This window comes from Corvus cornix, chromosome 8 (assembly GCF_000738735.6).
Source record: "Corvus cornix cornix isolate S_Up_H32 chromosome 8, ASM73873v5, whole genome shotgun sequence".
Lineage (NCBI taxonomy): Eukaryota > Metazoa > Chordata > Aves > Passeriformes > Corvidae > Corvus > Corvus cornix.
This window is the reverse complement of record NC_046338.1, coordinates 18,099,816-18,115,658: the sequence shown is the minus strand read 5'-3', so window position 1 is coordinate 18,115,658 and position 15,843 is coordinate 18,099,816. Positions and strand designations below refer to the sequence as shown.

The 15,843-nt window shown below is 35.8% G+C and overlaps 1 protein-coding gene across 8 annotated transcripts in view; it reads right to left on the bottom strand.

The window, feature by feature from the left end:
• Nucleotides 1–298: 298 nt before the first annotated feature.
• The window catches only part of PTBP2 (polypyrimidine tract binding protein 2), a 46,792-nt gene continuing 31,247 nt past the window's right edge, over nt 299–15,843 (bottom strand). For 3 of the 8 annotated variants that reach the window (XM_039555843.1, XM_039555850.1, XM_039555845.1), the window contains 7 exons: nt 10,363–10,558; nt 5,919–6,073; nt 4,473–4,506; nt 3,937–4,029; nt 3,334–3,550; nt 3,156–3,233; nt 299–3,021 (listed from right to left, as the gene is read on the bottom strand). In XM_039555843.1, the coding sequence (XP_039411777.1) occupies nt 2,889–3,021; nt 3,156–3,233; nt 3,334–3,550; nt 3,937–4,029; nt 4,473–4,506; nt 5,919–6,073; nt 10,363–10,558 (906 nt within the window). In that variant the 3' untranslated portion in view covers nt 299–2,888. The remainder of the gene's footprint in view (nt 3,022–3,155; nt 3,234–3,333; nt 3,551–3,936; nt 4,030–4,472; nt 4,507–5,918; nt 6,074–10,362; nt 10,559–15,843) is intronic. The other 5 variants (XM_039555844.1, XM_039555847.1, XM_039555846.1 and 2 more) reach the window with 3 other exon arrangements.

The window sequence follows — 15,843 nt, the reverse complement described above, 5'->3', positions numbered from 1 at the left end:
TATACTCTTTCCCTTGAGGTTCTGGTGACAGAAATTTTCAAAATGAGATAAGTATAGAAACTTCTTTTTAAGGAAATAAGCCTGGCAAGAAATATATAAGTTACCCTTTTATAAACCCCTATATTTATACACAATCAGACAGTGCAGATGTTTACAGTTATTTCAAAATTACACATATGGCAATCACTGTATGCTATCTGATACACGTTTTAGAGTGGAAATGATTCAGCACAAGCCGAACCCACGGAATGGCAAATTTCAATTCACATTTCTAGTTGAAACACACAAGCACATCTGATACACAAAAGGAAATCTGACACACTTTTTATTTTAGAAAAATATGGGATATCATATTGTACAGATGAAAAACGTAACAGATCAGCTCAGTCAGACCCTTAACTACTGCTTAAATCGCTGGAAATAGTCACATCTATGCGTTTGGGTGCTTGAGTTGTAAAAAGATGCTGATTCACAAGCTTTGAGTATGGATGAATAGGATTCTACCAGCACTTCAGATTGGGTCCTCACTGCAATGCCTGGAGTATAACTTAAGTCATCTATTGGGTGTAATTCTGATAAAATTCATTTTATTTAACATATTAAGACTAATGCAAGTCCCCTATATTATAACATGACCTTCAAAAGCTGATAGCAATTTACTGATTTGAAAGCCACCCAAAGGAAGACATTAGTTCACAAAGTATTCTGACATCAATGTATCTGCAAGCGGTTGTACTGCTAAAGTGACTGAAAATGCTTTGATTTGAATGCAGACAGCTTTTACCGAATGCTCCAGGATCATTCAGTTATTCTTAAATGGCAACTGTGTAAAATCCTATTTCTAACTGAAGGGGAAAAAACCCCACAACAATCAGTTCAAAGTAATATAAGGAAACACTACTGAAGTGCCCAAACTGTTTTAATATTCATTTGAACCCAAGACTCTGGAAAGGTGAAGTATCCTGTTCTCAAACATGTATGGTCCACGATCTCATGTTAAATCCTTTGTTACTTTCACCCATGAGTGCACTGTATGATTAGTAGGAAATCTTTAGCAGACACAAAAAAATGGAAGATGAAACTTGCAGCAAGAGAGCATGGCAAACCTGAGAGATCTATTAGTGCATAAATCTGCTTAAAAACTAAAAAGATAGAAAGAGAGAGCTAACAAACTACAATAAAAGTTATGTCTTTAAAGCAGTAAGTTGTAACAGGGTGGGAAACGTTTGATTTGCACATATGCCTGCAAAGGGGTCACTATCTGAAAATAGAGTTGGTATTTTTCACAGCATCAGATTTATGGTAAAGAGCCATAAATAGCAGTTTTTAATACTACGCTTTTCCCACCCTGGCAGAGAATAAACATGAATTTAGAAGCACAGTAGAAGTGAAAAACAAAGAAGAGGAGAGATAGAAAGCAGCAGAGAAAGACAGAAAAGGTGAATACAGAGCTACAGAAGTGTTTATTGAGCATGCTACAGAGGTAAGCAGAGTACACACAAAATGAAATTAAACAACCATCAAACCTCCCAACTTTGTTAGAAAATTAATTTTTAATTGTGCCACTTTCAAACTATACTGCATTTTACAATTCTAAAGATGTAAAAACTCAACTAATAGAAAATATACATGACCTTTTTTTTCTACATAGATAACAGAATCTATGAATCTTGAAACTAAGTACATCAATTTCAAAAAGTATTGGTCATTTAAACAGAATCAAGGTAACAGTTCAGACTCTCAGTGAACTGCTTTCAAATTAACAGGATCTGCAGATTCTGAGCCATGTTTATAGTAAAGTCAGATCAATTTCTAAATACAAAATATTTTGAAGAGATTTATTAAAACTGAATATTACAATGCAAGGTAAATTAAGACTAAAGGCACATAAACTTTGGTCCCACCTGGTTGTCAGTTTTAGGAAACTGCCACAAAATTTCCTGCAAGCATTTGCAGCAAACTTTCTTCATCATTGAAAAATACATGCACCATTTCCTGAACTAGCTTGACCAGTCTGTACATGCTCAGAAATCCACAACCATATTCCATATCTTAATTACAAACTAAAGATGGCAATATATATTGAAATGCACGTAAGTCATGTCAACTCCAAAAACATCTACGAAAAATATTCAGCCACAAACAAGACATTACTTAGTGCTGACATTTATATGATACATCCCACAAGAGTGTGTACAAAAAGGTTAAGATTCCACAATGCTTTTCACGTAGGGCTCAAAGTCACAGAAGTCACTTTTTGTCCTTTAAGAAATTAATATTCTGTACCTTGTTAATTTTAACTAATGCCTACATTCATAACTGAATCTAGACCAGAACAATGAAATACAAAAGGCCTTTTTTAAAAAAGAACACAAAGCAAAAAGTAGCAAAACTCAAATAATGTCATTTTACTCTTTCAGCATAATGCATCTTATCCAATTAAAAAGAAAAGTAAGTGACAAGCCAGCATATAAAGAAATCTATCAAGCAGGAGAAAACAAAAACTTAACCTTTTTACACACCCCTGCCTAAACATATTTAAATTATCATGTAACAATGTGCCCCAGACAACCAAATTTGCTTTTTACTAGTTATGCAATTCCAGCAGTACTAATTTTCCTTTTTAAGGCACGTACGTCAACTAAGTTGAAAAAATGTGGTATTAACTTGAAATCTTTTAAACAAAACAATGGTTTATCTAAACAACAGTTAAACAGTTGAAAAGCAGTTAATCTCACTGCCTTTTTTTTTTTTAAACAATCAAGGAATGATAACAGCATGAAAAAAAATAAAAAAACAGAAGACAAACTCTGGTCCCCACTTTCCTGAACAGTCAAAAGGTGACAACACCAAACAATGCAATACACCTTCATTCTCTATCTGCCTTTTTAAATAGTTGACTTAGAGAAAGAAACTCTCAGATGGTGACTTTCTCCCAGATTGTAATTGTGAAGATCAATCAAAGCCTGAATAGCTTCTTCTACTGTTGACATCTGAAGAAGTGCCATCTTGTGATCTCTTCTGAAACAAAATAATGGAATTAGGAACTTGAACACTGGAGGGGTTGCTCCTAATGTTTGCTATCTGATATGCACTTTTTCTTAAGATGTGCTGCAAAAACTTTTTTTAGAGCTATGTGCAGAAAAGCTACTTACTGAAAAAATTTAAATGCCTTCACAGTGCCTCCAGTGTTAGCAAACAATGTGCGTAGATCCTCTTCTGCTACTGATGGTCTACAGACAGACAAAATAAGCATAAGCAGGAAATCATTAGGCAATTCAGTGTGTTGTGATTCACATGAATATTAGCGGCTTACTGACAGGGAACACTTACGGAATATTGGACAGATGAAGTGTTGCAGAAGGAGGGAATATATTTTGAAAGTTTTTCGAACCAGGTTTCTTGAAGCGGTGCAAAGGTGAATTACCAAAATCTTTAGTCAGCCCTTGGTCATCGAGTCCCTCGCGAGGTAGTTGTACTGTCTGATGTTTAGAAAGGGTAACCCGAATAATCTTTCCATACATTTTTTGTCCATTAAGATGGCTCATGGCTGAAAAAGACAAGTTTACTCAGTTGAGTGCTACTTTTCAACAGCTTGTGGTACATTACACAAGCAAAGAAGAAAAACACCCAAGCAAATCAAAGGGTCAGTGTGCTAAAAGACTGGAATCAAGAAGTAGGTCTGCAGCCTCTTTGTGAATAATTAATTTTATTTAGGGATCACCACATTTGATTCGCTTTTAAATTCATTTAGGGTATTCATTTAGGTGCAGACCTTCTGGAACACAAGTGCATGCAAAAAGATTTTGGATCTGGTGGGTAACCAGAATAAGAGGCAAACTGACAAATATAAACACACTTAGTTCACCTGATCTTACACAGCCTAATTTCCAAGTACTTAAACTAATGGGAATATAAACAGAAAACTAATCTTACCCAGCTGTGACTGGTTTCCATCAGCCATCTGTATAAGAGCACTATCTTTCTTATTGTACAAAATCTTCACACGCTGCACATCACCATAAACACCTTTTCAAAGTCAAAAGTAACCCAAAAGAAAAAGTTCATTTTAAAGCCAGCCACCTAAGTAATGTATTTTGACATATCAATGGAACATTCAGACAGCAACAAGATCACTCACTCAAACTCAACACACTCACAAATGAATAAAGGAGATAAAGATTTTGAATAGTGAATTTTGAAAAGAATAATTTTTGATAAACCCTCAAAGCTATGTGAATGATATAAAATTAAAGACCATGCAAAATATATTAGCATGCATTAAAAGAAAATCTGTGTCTATGGAGAGATTTAAACAGCAAAAGAAAAATAGCAAAAGATTTACTATTCAACTTTAAGCCAAAGTGCTAGCTACAAATAAGAATTAAGGTGAAACAAAAAAACCAACCAAACAAAAACCATAAAAACAAAATCAAATCAATAATAAAAGTATAGTGCTAACAATAACATACCGAAGAGGGTAAACAGACTTTGGGGCGTAACCATCTTTAGAAGGAGAGAAGAGCAAGCAGCGTAAGACAAGAAGAGAGAAGAGTCGAGGAAGAGCGGAGATGAACAGATCATCCATAACGAAGGGTGGTTCCCGCAGAATGGTGAGGTGGTCATGGATCATGGTTCAAGGCGGTTAATTGGGGCAAGTTGGTCCGAGGAACATTTTGTTCAAGCACAGAAGCATGAACATAGGGAATGAAGACAGGGAATGGAGACAAAGACGAGGAGAAGGGTAAGACAGGGAAGGGCACGGGAATTTGGGTAAAGACAAGGAAAGGGAAGTTGAACACATAGGGAAAAGGATGAAATGGGGGAGGGAATACAGCAATGCAGAAGAAAAAAAAATAAGGAAGTGGGGAACAAAAAAAAATAAAATATAGGTCAGTACATAGGAAATGCAGGAATTTGGTCAGAAAATGGTTGGTTTATGTACTGTACAAGAAAAACTGAGTAAAATGTAGTCACCCAAGACAAATATGGGTAAAGTACATTCATATTAAGAGTAAACTACAGCATTTCATCTCAACATGAACATAAATTAAAAAAAGCATGCAATAGAAATTTTAAAATTTAAACTTTAACTGCGTAAGCATGGCTGGCTATGAAATGCAGGCAAAATATCTTTCAAAATGGCACTCTGATCTGAAACATTTTAACATGCAAGACTGTGGATGACAAAATAGTACCAGATGATAAAAAAAGCTTAATGATTTACAGTGACAGAGGCCAGTTAAAAATGGAACAGCTAGACTGATACAAACTTCCCACATTTCATACCAGCTTTCACAGCCATCAAAATAAATGTAAAGGACAGTAAAAATGCAAAACTAAATTAATCCCTTTAGACTTCAGAGTTAGCAAGAAAGATACAGTTAAGGTGAAAATGCTTTGCCACCACTTTTTTTTTTAAGACAAATGAGTAACTGCAAAGAAAAAAAAATTACTAAGAGAGACTGGAAGACTGCCTCGTCAAGATCTTTGGGAGAACCTTCAAAGAAAAATGTGTTAGAGTAGTTCACATAAATTAAGACTCAAAAATGTGAGATACAAGCATGAAATGAAACAGCAAACAATTAGAAACAAAACAGAAATTCTAGTTTACATGATTACAATTACAAAAGAAAGAATAGTTGGTATTCAAACATGCAGTAGTTACGAAATTTTTCTTAGAAAAAAATAGGTAGCTGACTGTCAAAGGATATTTTAAGTTGTTAGCTACCTAGGAAAATAAATGTATTTAACAATAATGGCTTTAAAATAAGCTTTGGGGATTATTAAAGAAAAACAGCAAAAATCCTTTGAGCTTAAAATCCAAATGTAAGACGCCAAATGCAAAGAAATTATAAACTACTGAAAAATGAAGTGTGACTCAAGAGGAAAAAAAAAAGTAAAATTGTTTCACTGACCTCTTCATTTAAATTGCTAACCAGAAGGACTGTATTGCCACCAGCTGAAACTCCAGGCATTCCCACACGGCCAGCAGCAGCAGCTGCAGCTGCAGCTGCAGCATTTGGAATAGCCAAAGGACTCAGAGCTCCTGGAACAGCTGCAACAGGAAGCCCTAATTTTAAAATAAAGCATATTTTACGAAACACACACAAGTCGTTTTAAAAAAAAAAGTTCCTACATCAGTACTAGTGCTGCATACACCACTCTACACAGCAGACCATCCCACTGTTAAAGTCATCCAAAGGGTTGTGAAATGGGTTGCTAAATTAACATAAGAGAAATGTAGAAAATTTTTTTTCAGATCAAGTCTGCAAAGTTATGAGGTACAAAAAGTACTTTCTATTCAAACAACCATTATTGTGCACCAAAACTTTTTCCACTGCACTCCAAAATGCTTGAAGTGTCTAGTTTATCAAAATGGTACAAAGTAAATGTCGATTAAATCAGTAAGAATAAACACTAATTGTGCTCTCTGCATCATTACATCCTTATTTTCCATCATCATTTGAGAGACATTCCTCACTTCAACTTAATGCTTGGCTAAATACTCAACAGTGAAGCTGGCCACATGAAGAGGTTTACTATCTCTCACAGCCTCAGCATGAAGTGGGGAGGCAACCCTCTAAATTCAAAATTCAACATGCTCCGTGGCTTTTGTAATCCTATTGTCTGAAGAAGCATGTTAGCCTCAGCTAAAGCTTCAGCTGTGCTTTTATGTTTTCTTCTTCCAAGGAAACTCAAATCCTACAGAGAAGTGTTGGTTTTGTCTGGTCAGGTCACTGGGGTATGAGATGAACGTGCTACTCCCAGGATTCACGAAAGGTTCTTGTGATACATATGCACTACACATAGTTTATATAGGAACAGCTTTATCATATTTGATCAACATTGTATTTGCACATCATGCAGGGCTCAGTAAAAGAGCACTGATGTATCCAAATACTTTCCCAGGGCAGTAAGGCATGACAGATGTCAACACAATGGAAATACAACTTATTTTATACTAGGTCAATAGCAATCACTTAAGTTTTAGAAAATGTCAAGCTACCAGGTCTTACTAGAGCATATCAAGTCTTCTAGTATGTCTAGACACCTCTCCCTAACCTTAGGAACTTTAAGCCAGTCCAGCATTTTTAGGAACAAAGGAATCTAAAGAAGACTAGTGAAGTTCTTATGGTTCTTTCCATAGCTGGGCACAGCACAGCCAAGTAACTCATACTTTAAAAGGCAAAATTCTTCATAGCATCAGACCCTCCCAAGGACATTCTTGGTCCCACTGAAGAAGTTAAAAAACAATGATTAATTAAACACCATTCCTATAAAAGTATTTTCAATTATTATCCTTCAAAATTATTAGTAAGAATCTTAAAAAGGGGCATTAGTGGAAAGTGCGAACAAAGAACGCCAGCAATGACAGCAAGGGATAAAGCTCTGGGAGCCCTAAGCACAACAATGTATTTCCAGCTCTAATATTAAACAAATATCTAAATTGCAATAGTGAGTAACGTATTATTTCATATCAGTATTTGCAATTATAAACAGTTCTTCTATGAAATACTTTGTGTTTGTTGTGGTTCAGTATAATACAGTTGCTGTCTATCCAAAGTTTTTCTGTAACATCCGTAACTTTGGGGGGGGGGGGGGGAAGAGGGAGAATGTATCTACTGTTTCATATGTGAGGTAAAAAACAGAAGATAAATAAATTTGCTTCTGATAATTCATTTGAAACCATTTCATCCACTAGTAATTTTCTCCTTCTTTCAAAAAATATTAACTCATTGAATATTGTCCAATTTACACTCTCAAAGATTTCTGAAACCTTATTTTATCACAGGTGAGGATGTAGTAGATGAATGAGTGATGATGCATGCAGGCTAGATCATCTATTTGATTGATATGTTTTTAACTGATTACATAGCACACATAGATTTCATTTTTTGAAAAGGTCAGACAAATTACAAAGCCACAGCAAACAGAATTCTTGGTCTGCAGGCTCCACTGTACTTTGTCATGCTGATTTAAGCAATTAAAAGGTTTTTAATAAATAAAAATAAGAAGAGTTTCTATTATGAATAAGTTACCATGTAACACACTGTTTAGGACTTACCTGAAACTATTTAGAAACCATCCCCATTTGATAGATGATGAAGAGTTAAGAATATAACAAGCTCACCCAACTGGCCATGAGCAGATTTAGAAAATGTACCCAGCTCCCTTAAGTCTCTTTTGAAACAATGAACATTTTTAAAGAACAAAAAGCCAAGATGATATAAAATCTCCACTGTGCATCAAAATAAACATGACTGACTTCACTGATGCTCTGAAAATGTTTCATAGCTGCAATGAAAGTCCCTCAGGTTGTGTACCTTTTATTTTTCTACCACTTGGAAAAACAGTGCATGTAAGGAGGTCTACCCAAGTAGTACAAATTATAATATTTAATTAGTTATTGAAACTGTCATCTTCATAATTTTTTTAGAAATTGCTTTTAATATACACAAAAGAATGAGTGATTAAAATCAAAATGTTAGAAAACTTTGTAGTTTTGCAGACAAAAATCAAAAGTATGTAAGTGACTTTCAGGTGTAAAGTACTAGATCATAAATTCCACTAAAGTCACTTGGATAACTGCAGAAAGTACAGTAACCCCAATTAAATATATCCATAGAAATGCAAAGCCCCAAGCATCTGCAGAGTGTGATTGCACCATGCCAAGCAAATTAAACCTGTTAATTTGATGCATACTGTAAGTATTATATACAAGGAAATACTTTAGTAAGCCTGAGACTAGAAACCAACTACTCAGGATTCAGGAAAATGTCAGAATCAGAGTTACATAAGTAGTGCTGCATTTGTCACTGTTTTGTAACTCATGAATCTTTACTCTCTCCTCTCCTAAATCCCTGCCTTACAATCCCTAATATTATGGGTCTCATTAATAAGCAGCTTTACTCTGCTTTTGTCTACTTAAAACTCATACTCCAGCCCCATGTCTACATTCTAGTCATTGTGGGCTGACAAAAGAATTACTAATTGCCTCAAGGGTGCTCCTACAGCACTCATCTCTATGGTGTCAAACTTCTCCACAAACACTCATCTACCTTCCCAACTGAAGCATGAAATGAGAGATTTCAATTTTTAAATTATGGGAAGTTAAAAGAGAAAAAAAGAAAATGAACTTTAGGTACAAGTTTTTTTCTGAGACTTCAGATTCTTACAGTATTTTTTACTTCCCAAAACTTTTGCTGTAGCTGCAAGTGATACATCATTTTGCAAGTCATGCTGGAGATGTAAAGTCAAGCACTCTGGAATTTGGGGGAATTGGGTTTGTGTGTACTTTACAACTAGATATAAAATGTATCCTTCAAGTAACCTGATTTCAGAAAAGGGGCAAATACAATGCAACATTCAGTAGCCCTAGCTACAATATTCACCTCTTCCTGGGCTCACATCATTCACTAAGTGCCTTCTATCTTTCATAACAGAGAGCAGAGGACCCTCTTTCCTACATTAACTCAAACTTACTTCAATTTGGCCCAGACTGTACAAAAAATCATGAAATCTATGTTGTTGTTATGTTTTCTTCAGAACAATAATGAGAAAGGATAAAAGAAAAAAAATAAGAGAAAGATTAAGTAGGAAGAACAATGATCACAACATAACATCAGCTTTCATAAAAGTAATGATTCTACATCTGAGTGCTATTACATTTTAAAGAGTGAAAGGTGTTCTCACTGAAAACCAATTTGACAGGAGTAGGAGTACACATTGATTATTTTGGTAATAGTCAGAAGATAGATATATCTGTACCTTTATCAGAGCATTTCACCAACTTCTGACAAACTCAAAGGCTGACAGGATATTAGAACTCATATACCGTAGCACTAGAAGTGCAACTACTGATTTTTTTTCTTTTATTCACAGAAAGATACAGGCTAGCACCACATGGTTTGGGTTTTTTAAGCAAAGAGCATAATCTTTTCCTCTTTGAAAGAAACCAGCAAAACATTATTTTCATTATCGGATAGTGCAAATAAACATTAGCATGAAGAAATCATGCAAATCTTCTTAAGTCTCTCTTACAAACTTGGTGGGAAGGTGGGCAAGGTGGCCACAGACAGGAACATATGAAAGAGGGAAGGATGGATTTCGGGATACAAGTTGAACTAACTTGATGTTTTCTAACACTCTGTGCATTTGTCATTTTGTCACGCAAGTTTGCATTCATTTTTCACAGTACTTCTAAAGACAATGTAATTATGTTACTACAATTCAGATCACAATATAGACTGAACCTTGAATGGGCCTTTGGACACTACTGCAATTTAAGTTGTTAGAAGGATTAATGAATATTTTAATGAAGAGGCTTTGCAATACAGAAGAAGAATGTCAGCGTCATACCGAGAAGAGAGGTCTCCTTTGCAAATGCTGCAGCAATAGCTGGGTCCAGCGTTGGCTGTCCATCTCCAGATGGAAGGTCAGGACGAGTGTAGTCCCTGCTTTTATCGTTGTTGTACTTGACATTCAAATTCACCAATTTGGAAAAATCAATTCGGAGGGTACAGCAAGCATTATAAATATTTTGACCATCTAAGGCCTGGAAAAGAGAGCACAACTTATTTAAAAGACACAATACAGGTTGGTTGTACAAGGTTGGGGTTTTTGGTTGTGTTTTTTTAAACAAGGTCAGCATATAGATATTTTTCTGTCTTACTGTCTAGCTTAAAACCAATTAAAATGCTTTAACCTCTCAACATGATTCCAGGAAGCTCGATGTTCCCTTCTTACCTAGAAACTGTTTTTATGCACCAAAGTAGCAAGGGACATTTTAATGCAGTCAAACTTAAATTTAGTCTGTTGAATATAGCTAATTAACCTGCATTCCATAGCACAGCTTAAATTCAGACATAACACCAAATAGATTTCTCAAAGAAAAATAATAATAAAAATCAAGAATCTCACAAGTACTCTTTTACATGGAAAATCAACTGAGGAAAAAATAAAATCTAGACTTAACTACCATGTTAGAAAGCCATCTGTTAAGGCATAATATATACATTATTCCTGCATGTTTTCCTTCTCCCCTTAAAGGTAATTAGTGCCAAAATTGAAAGAAAACCAACTTTAACTGCTAACCTGATGTTACTGTTTTTTAGAAATCTCATTTTCACAATTAATTGGTACTTCTGAAAGAATGCTTATTAGCATGACACCTAGTACTCTGTGAAAACACTCTTTAAAAAGGCCAATATATTTACCTGGATTTCAGTCCATTTACATTTTGGGCATATCTTCCTTTCACTCAAAGTACTACCAGTTAAATATGAGAGACTTAAAAACACGGAAACTTCTTAAACAAAGTCAGTTTAATTCTTAAGGAATGTTAGGAAGTGAAGATGCAGCTAATCTTAAAAATTAGCATTCAATCAAGTCATTATGTTAAATATAAAACTACTTTTTATATATGTATTTATATATATATATATATATATATATATGCGCTGAAAAAAAACCCAAATAAACCAAATTTTCAAATACAAACATCAGATCTTTTATTTCAATGTTTGGACTGAAACATTGGACTGAAATGTACCACTTCTGGACCTGAGCTAGCTCTTGCAGTTAGCTGGGTTACATCTACAGTGTACTTTACAACACATTCAAGTTCTGGTAGGGCTTCTTATTTTGAGCTAAGCACTGCACAAACCTTGTGTGCCTGCTGGCTGTGGAAGCAACATAGCTATTTTCATACAGTGATGAATCTGAAAACTGAACATCTTGCCGACACCCCTCTGCTAGGCCTGGGCCAGCAAGGCCATCCCTACAATATATATTATCACAGCTGACATCTCCAGGGCTCATGAAACCACTTAAAAGAACTACTCCCATTAGCAGCCAATGTAAAAGCATATCTAAGTCAACATAATTATTTTGCCATAGCTTGAAAGTTCTAAAAACATATAGAACAAAAAACCAATAGAAACTGGAAAATCTAGACTCTGTATCAACAAATCCTTAGCAATTAAAGAGAAACTCCTATGCTTGAAACTCCAATTAAAAAGTACTTTATATAATATTACAAAAGCAGAACTTACTGTCCTTATTCATAGAACACAAGCTGAGGATTAATTCTGTATTGTTGGGGTGGTGGTGGGTACCACCATTACAGCATACACAATTTGCTAGCTCTTTTGTACATGGTGACAAAGCAGAATGCAAGACTCCTAATGTTGGTATTTGGGAAAAGAGTATCACTTGAACACTTACACCTAAAAAAGTTTATACTGAGAATCAGCCATCACTTTTAGAAGACTTCCTACCTTCTAAAATACACTAAGATATGAATTAGAGGAAGATCCAATTTACATGGCCAGAGTTTACTTATTGTCAAATACAATGCCACTGCCCATCAAGGGAATACCCATTCCCCTAATGAAAAAAACAGGTATGAGTTAGACTGAAAGGTTGTATTCTTTAGCTTTGTCCCAATCACGGGACCCATCAGGATTCATACTACACCTCTATGTGGAGTCTGTAGAAATATTGACTTGTGGCTGGCAGAAGGCTGCTAAGTTGATGGAAATACTTCAGATTTAAAAAGTAGCAAACCAAGATATATCTGTGTTTGCAGTTTCGAGCAGTCAATGTTTAAAGGGAGCTATATAAGTAACTAAAACTTCTACTGAAACAGCAAAAACTCCTCTTTATGACTCAAAGTGACCAAAAGTACATATAAAAGGTCCTGCACAAGAGAAATCCATTGTAGCTGGGACACCAACAGGCTGAAAGAACATCCTGAACCAGAAAGGAAGGAGATGCACTCTTAAAAAGCACTGTAGTCAAACTCTAAGAAAGGCTTCAAGCACCAAAACAAAAAAAACCCCTCACCCCAACCACCTCTACCATCAGCATTATACACCTCTAACAATGCAAGAAAAATGCTGGTTGGTGAGAATCTTTTTCAAGATTAATTGTTCACATGTAAAGTCACAAATGTGAATGCGTGTCCTGAGCTCTTACTTGTATGGCAAAAGAATGTGCAACAAACCGTCAAACACTGTTCCTCTCACAGACATACTGAAAAAAAAAAGACCAGCCGTACTGCTAGTGAATGTACATTCTAACATCATCTCCAAGAACTCTAGTTACTGCTAAGAAACTTCTATTTCAAGTATTTATACATACATTCACATGTGATACCATACCACACACACATGGGCCAAACCAAGATCAAGTATCATGAGACCCTTCTACAAATGTGAGTACCATTCTTTATCTTGGCTGTGCCAGTAAACCCAAAAAACTAAAAACAAGATCTTAGAAGGGTGTAAGAGCTAAATTCATAAAAAAACCCCCAAACCAAGCAATACTTACAAAACATACTCCAGCTAAAATAAGTACCTCAAAGTAACTGAAGGTCATAAGATAAGTATCTCTTGGGAGAGATGTGTCCCAAGTGCATCCTATAGATAGGCATCTGAATGAAAGTAATTTCTTTTGAGACAGGTGTCTAAGACACAAGAAGTTTCTGTGGCTAAAAAGTGTGTGTAAATACATTCTGTTATCAAAAATTAACATATTTTATGTGCAAAGGACCTGTTGCTGCACTTCCTGGGCTTTCTGACTCAACGCAATCCAGCACTCTCCTGTTTACCTGAACACTACTTATTTTTTCTGAACATAAACTGTGCTCTTCAAAATTAAAGATGTCCAAAAAACCCTAAAACAATAATAGCAGATAATAGCCCTTCAGCTCAGTATCCTATCTGGAGATGTCCTTTCTTTCATTCTGCAATGACTACCTGAAGTTCCTATTACAGATTTTAGGGCAATGCAGACTAGCAGAGATCTTTTGCAGACTGCCCCCAACACAGACCCACCCTGAAGTTGTAAGTCAAAACAACTGGAAAGACGACATCTTGAGTGCAGAGTCAAACCTCACTGGAATCTTTGAATAGCCTGTGGGCCAAGGAAGGATCAACTGGCCAACTGTAACAGAACCTCTGTGATATTTTTAACCTGTGCTGGGTCAAGATGACTGGCATGCACTACGTACGAGCCTCAGTTAATTTTCCATAGATGAGTCATTAATAACTGTTAACATCCATTATTTGGCAAGGGTCCTTCCAGTACATTTGCACAAAAGCAACACTCTGAATTAGCCAGCTTCTCAGACAGAAACACCAGCACTCTCATGTCTCCATGGTAATACCAAACTACTGGTGTACTGCTGCTTATGCTAAGACTACTCATCATTTACAGTAAAAATGGGCTATTTTTAGTGCTTAGCTCCATACCCATACAGACATCTCCAAACAAAACCCTCAGCAGCAGCAGAAGCACAGCAGTCCGATATGCTCTACTCTTGCCCATTCTCAGTTACTTTCTCCACCCCGACTAGACTGCTGCATTATACGGAACCTCAAGTTCCCAGTCTTCACCCAAGGAACCTGTAAGGATACAACCTGAGGGTGGTGATAAAACAAGTATCAGTGTAGCCACTCTCTACTTTTACAGGAAATGAGTTGCTTACAAAACAAGTGAAGCAGGAATGAGGCTTTTTACCAGCTGCTCATTCAAATAGCAGAGGAGATCCCACAGGGCTACAGGCTTCATATTGTATATTCTTGTCAGTGTCACTGTTTTCTCAGAACCTTCAAATGCATAGCATCTCTCCTTGGTACTTACATCACTTGAGTTTTTCAAATTGCTCTTTAACTTCCTTAATAAGTCTTCAATTTCTATTAAGGCCACATTCTGATTTCCTGTGAAGAGGGCCACCGGAAAATTAAATTTCCCCATTATCTTCTACAGTAACACGGATGGAAAACAAATCGAAAACTGTACTTTTTTACCATGTGTTTGATTGTGAACTCCATGCAACTTAATTGTAGCCACCACATCATCTTGCTTCTACTTCCAGATGTATTTAAACTGAAGGCTTTTTTCCCCTATCACCTTACTGCTTCCTTTCTTTAGTGATTTCTGTTCTGGTGGCACTTGGCTTAACCGTAAGAACTGTATTTTACTCTATTTAGTTTGTGAGGGTAGTGGGGAAATCAAACCTTCCTTCCAATTTAGCATCCTTCAATACTACTCTTAACATTCAGTATATTTATGCATAGACTGCTTAAAATATGAAACTATAAACCTAGGACCATTTCAATTTGACATTAAGGCCCCAACATCACTGACAATGACTGTACATACAGGAGTCACATACTCAATGAAGTTTAGTCACTCTCACATGAGCTGCTACTAGTGAACATGTACCCTAATCAAAACATGCAAAACTGGAGAAACATACATGCTGGGCTTTTTTAAAGATAAATACAGTATCGCACAAGCTAGTATCAGTTTGTCTGAAGTCAACAACAGAAAAAGATTTTTAGGTTCCTTTCATACCTTTACATACCTCATCCTTTCGTTTGTAACTTCTTTATAATATATTCCTAAACTGATAATTTTCACATCACTACAGCCCATTTCGCAGACGTCATCTTTCCATTGAATTTTCTGATAATATGTATGACTCAAAAAACGAGGTCAAAAGATTTATCACTTTATGTCATATTTTGCGTCAGAAACGCACTCTAAAAGCAGCAGTAACATCTACTACTGAAAAATAGCTTTCCAAACACAAGTCAAGCCTGAATTACAACCTTCTGTAACAAATACATTTAGCATCCCACTATTTATCAAATATTTCTAATATAAATCTAAATGTCCACAATTGATTTCTGCAGCACTTGTAGGTTAAGATCTAGTTTCTGCATGACTATTTTAAACCCGCAAGGTTTATCCCATCCATATAAATTCTTATGTAGTACAATGATATATCTGCATGTCTCTGAACTCTTTGATATTATTTCAACTCTGAAA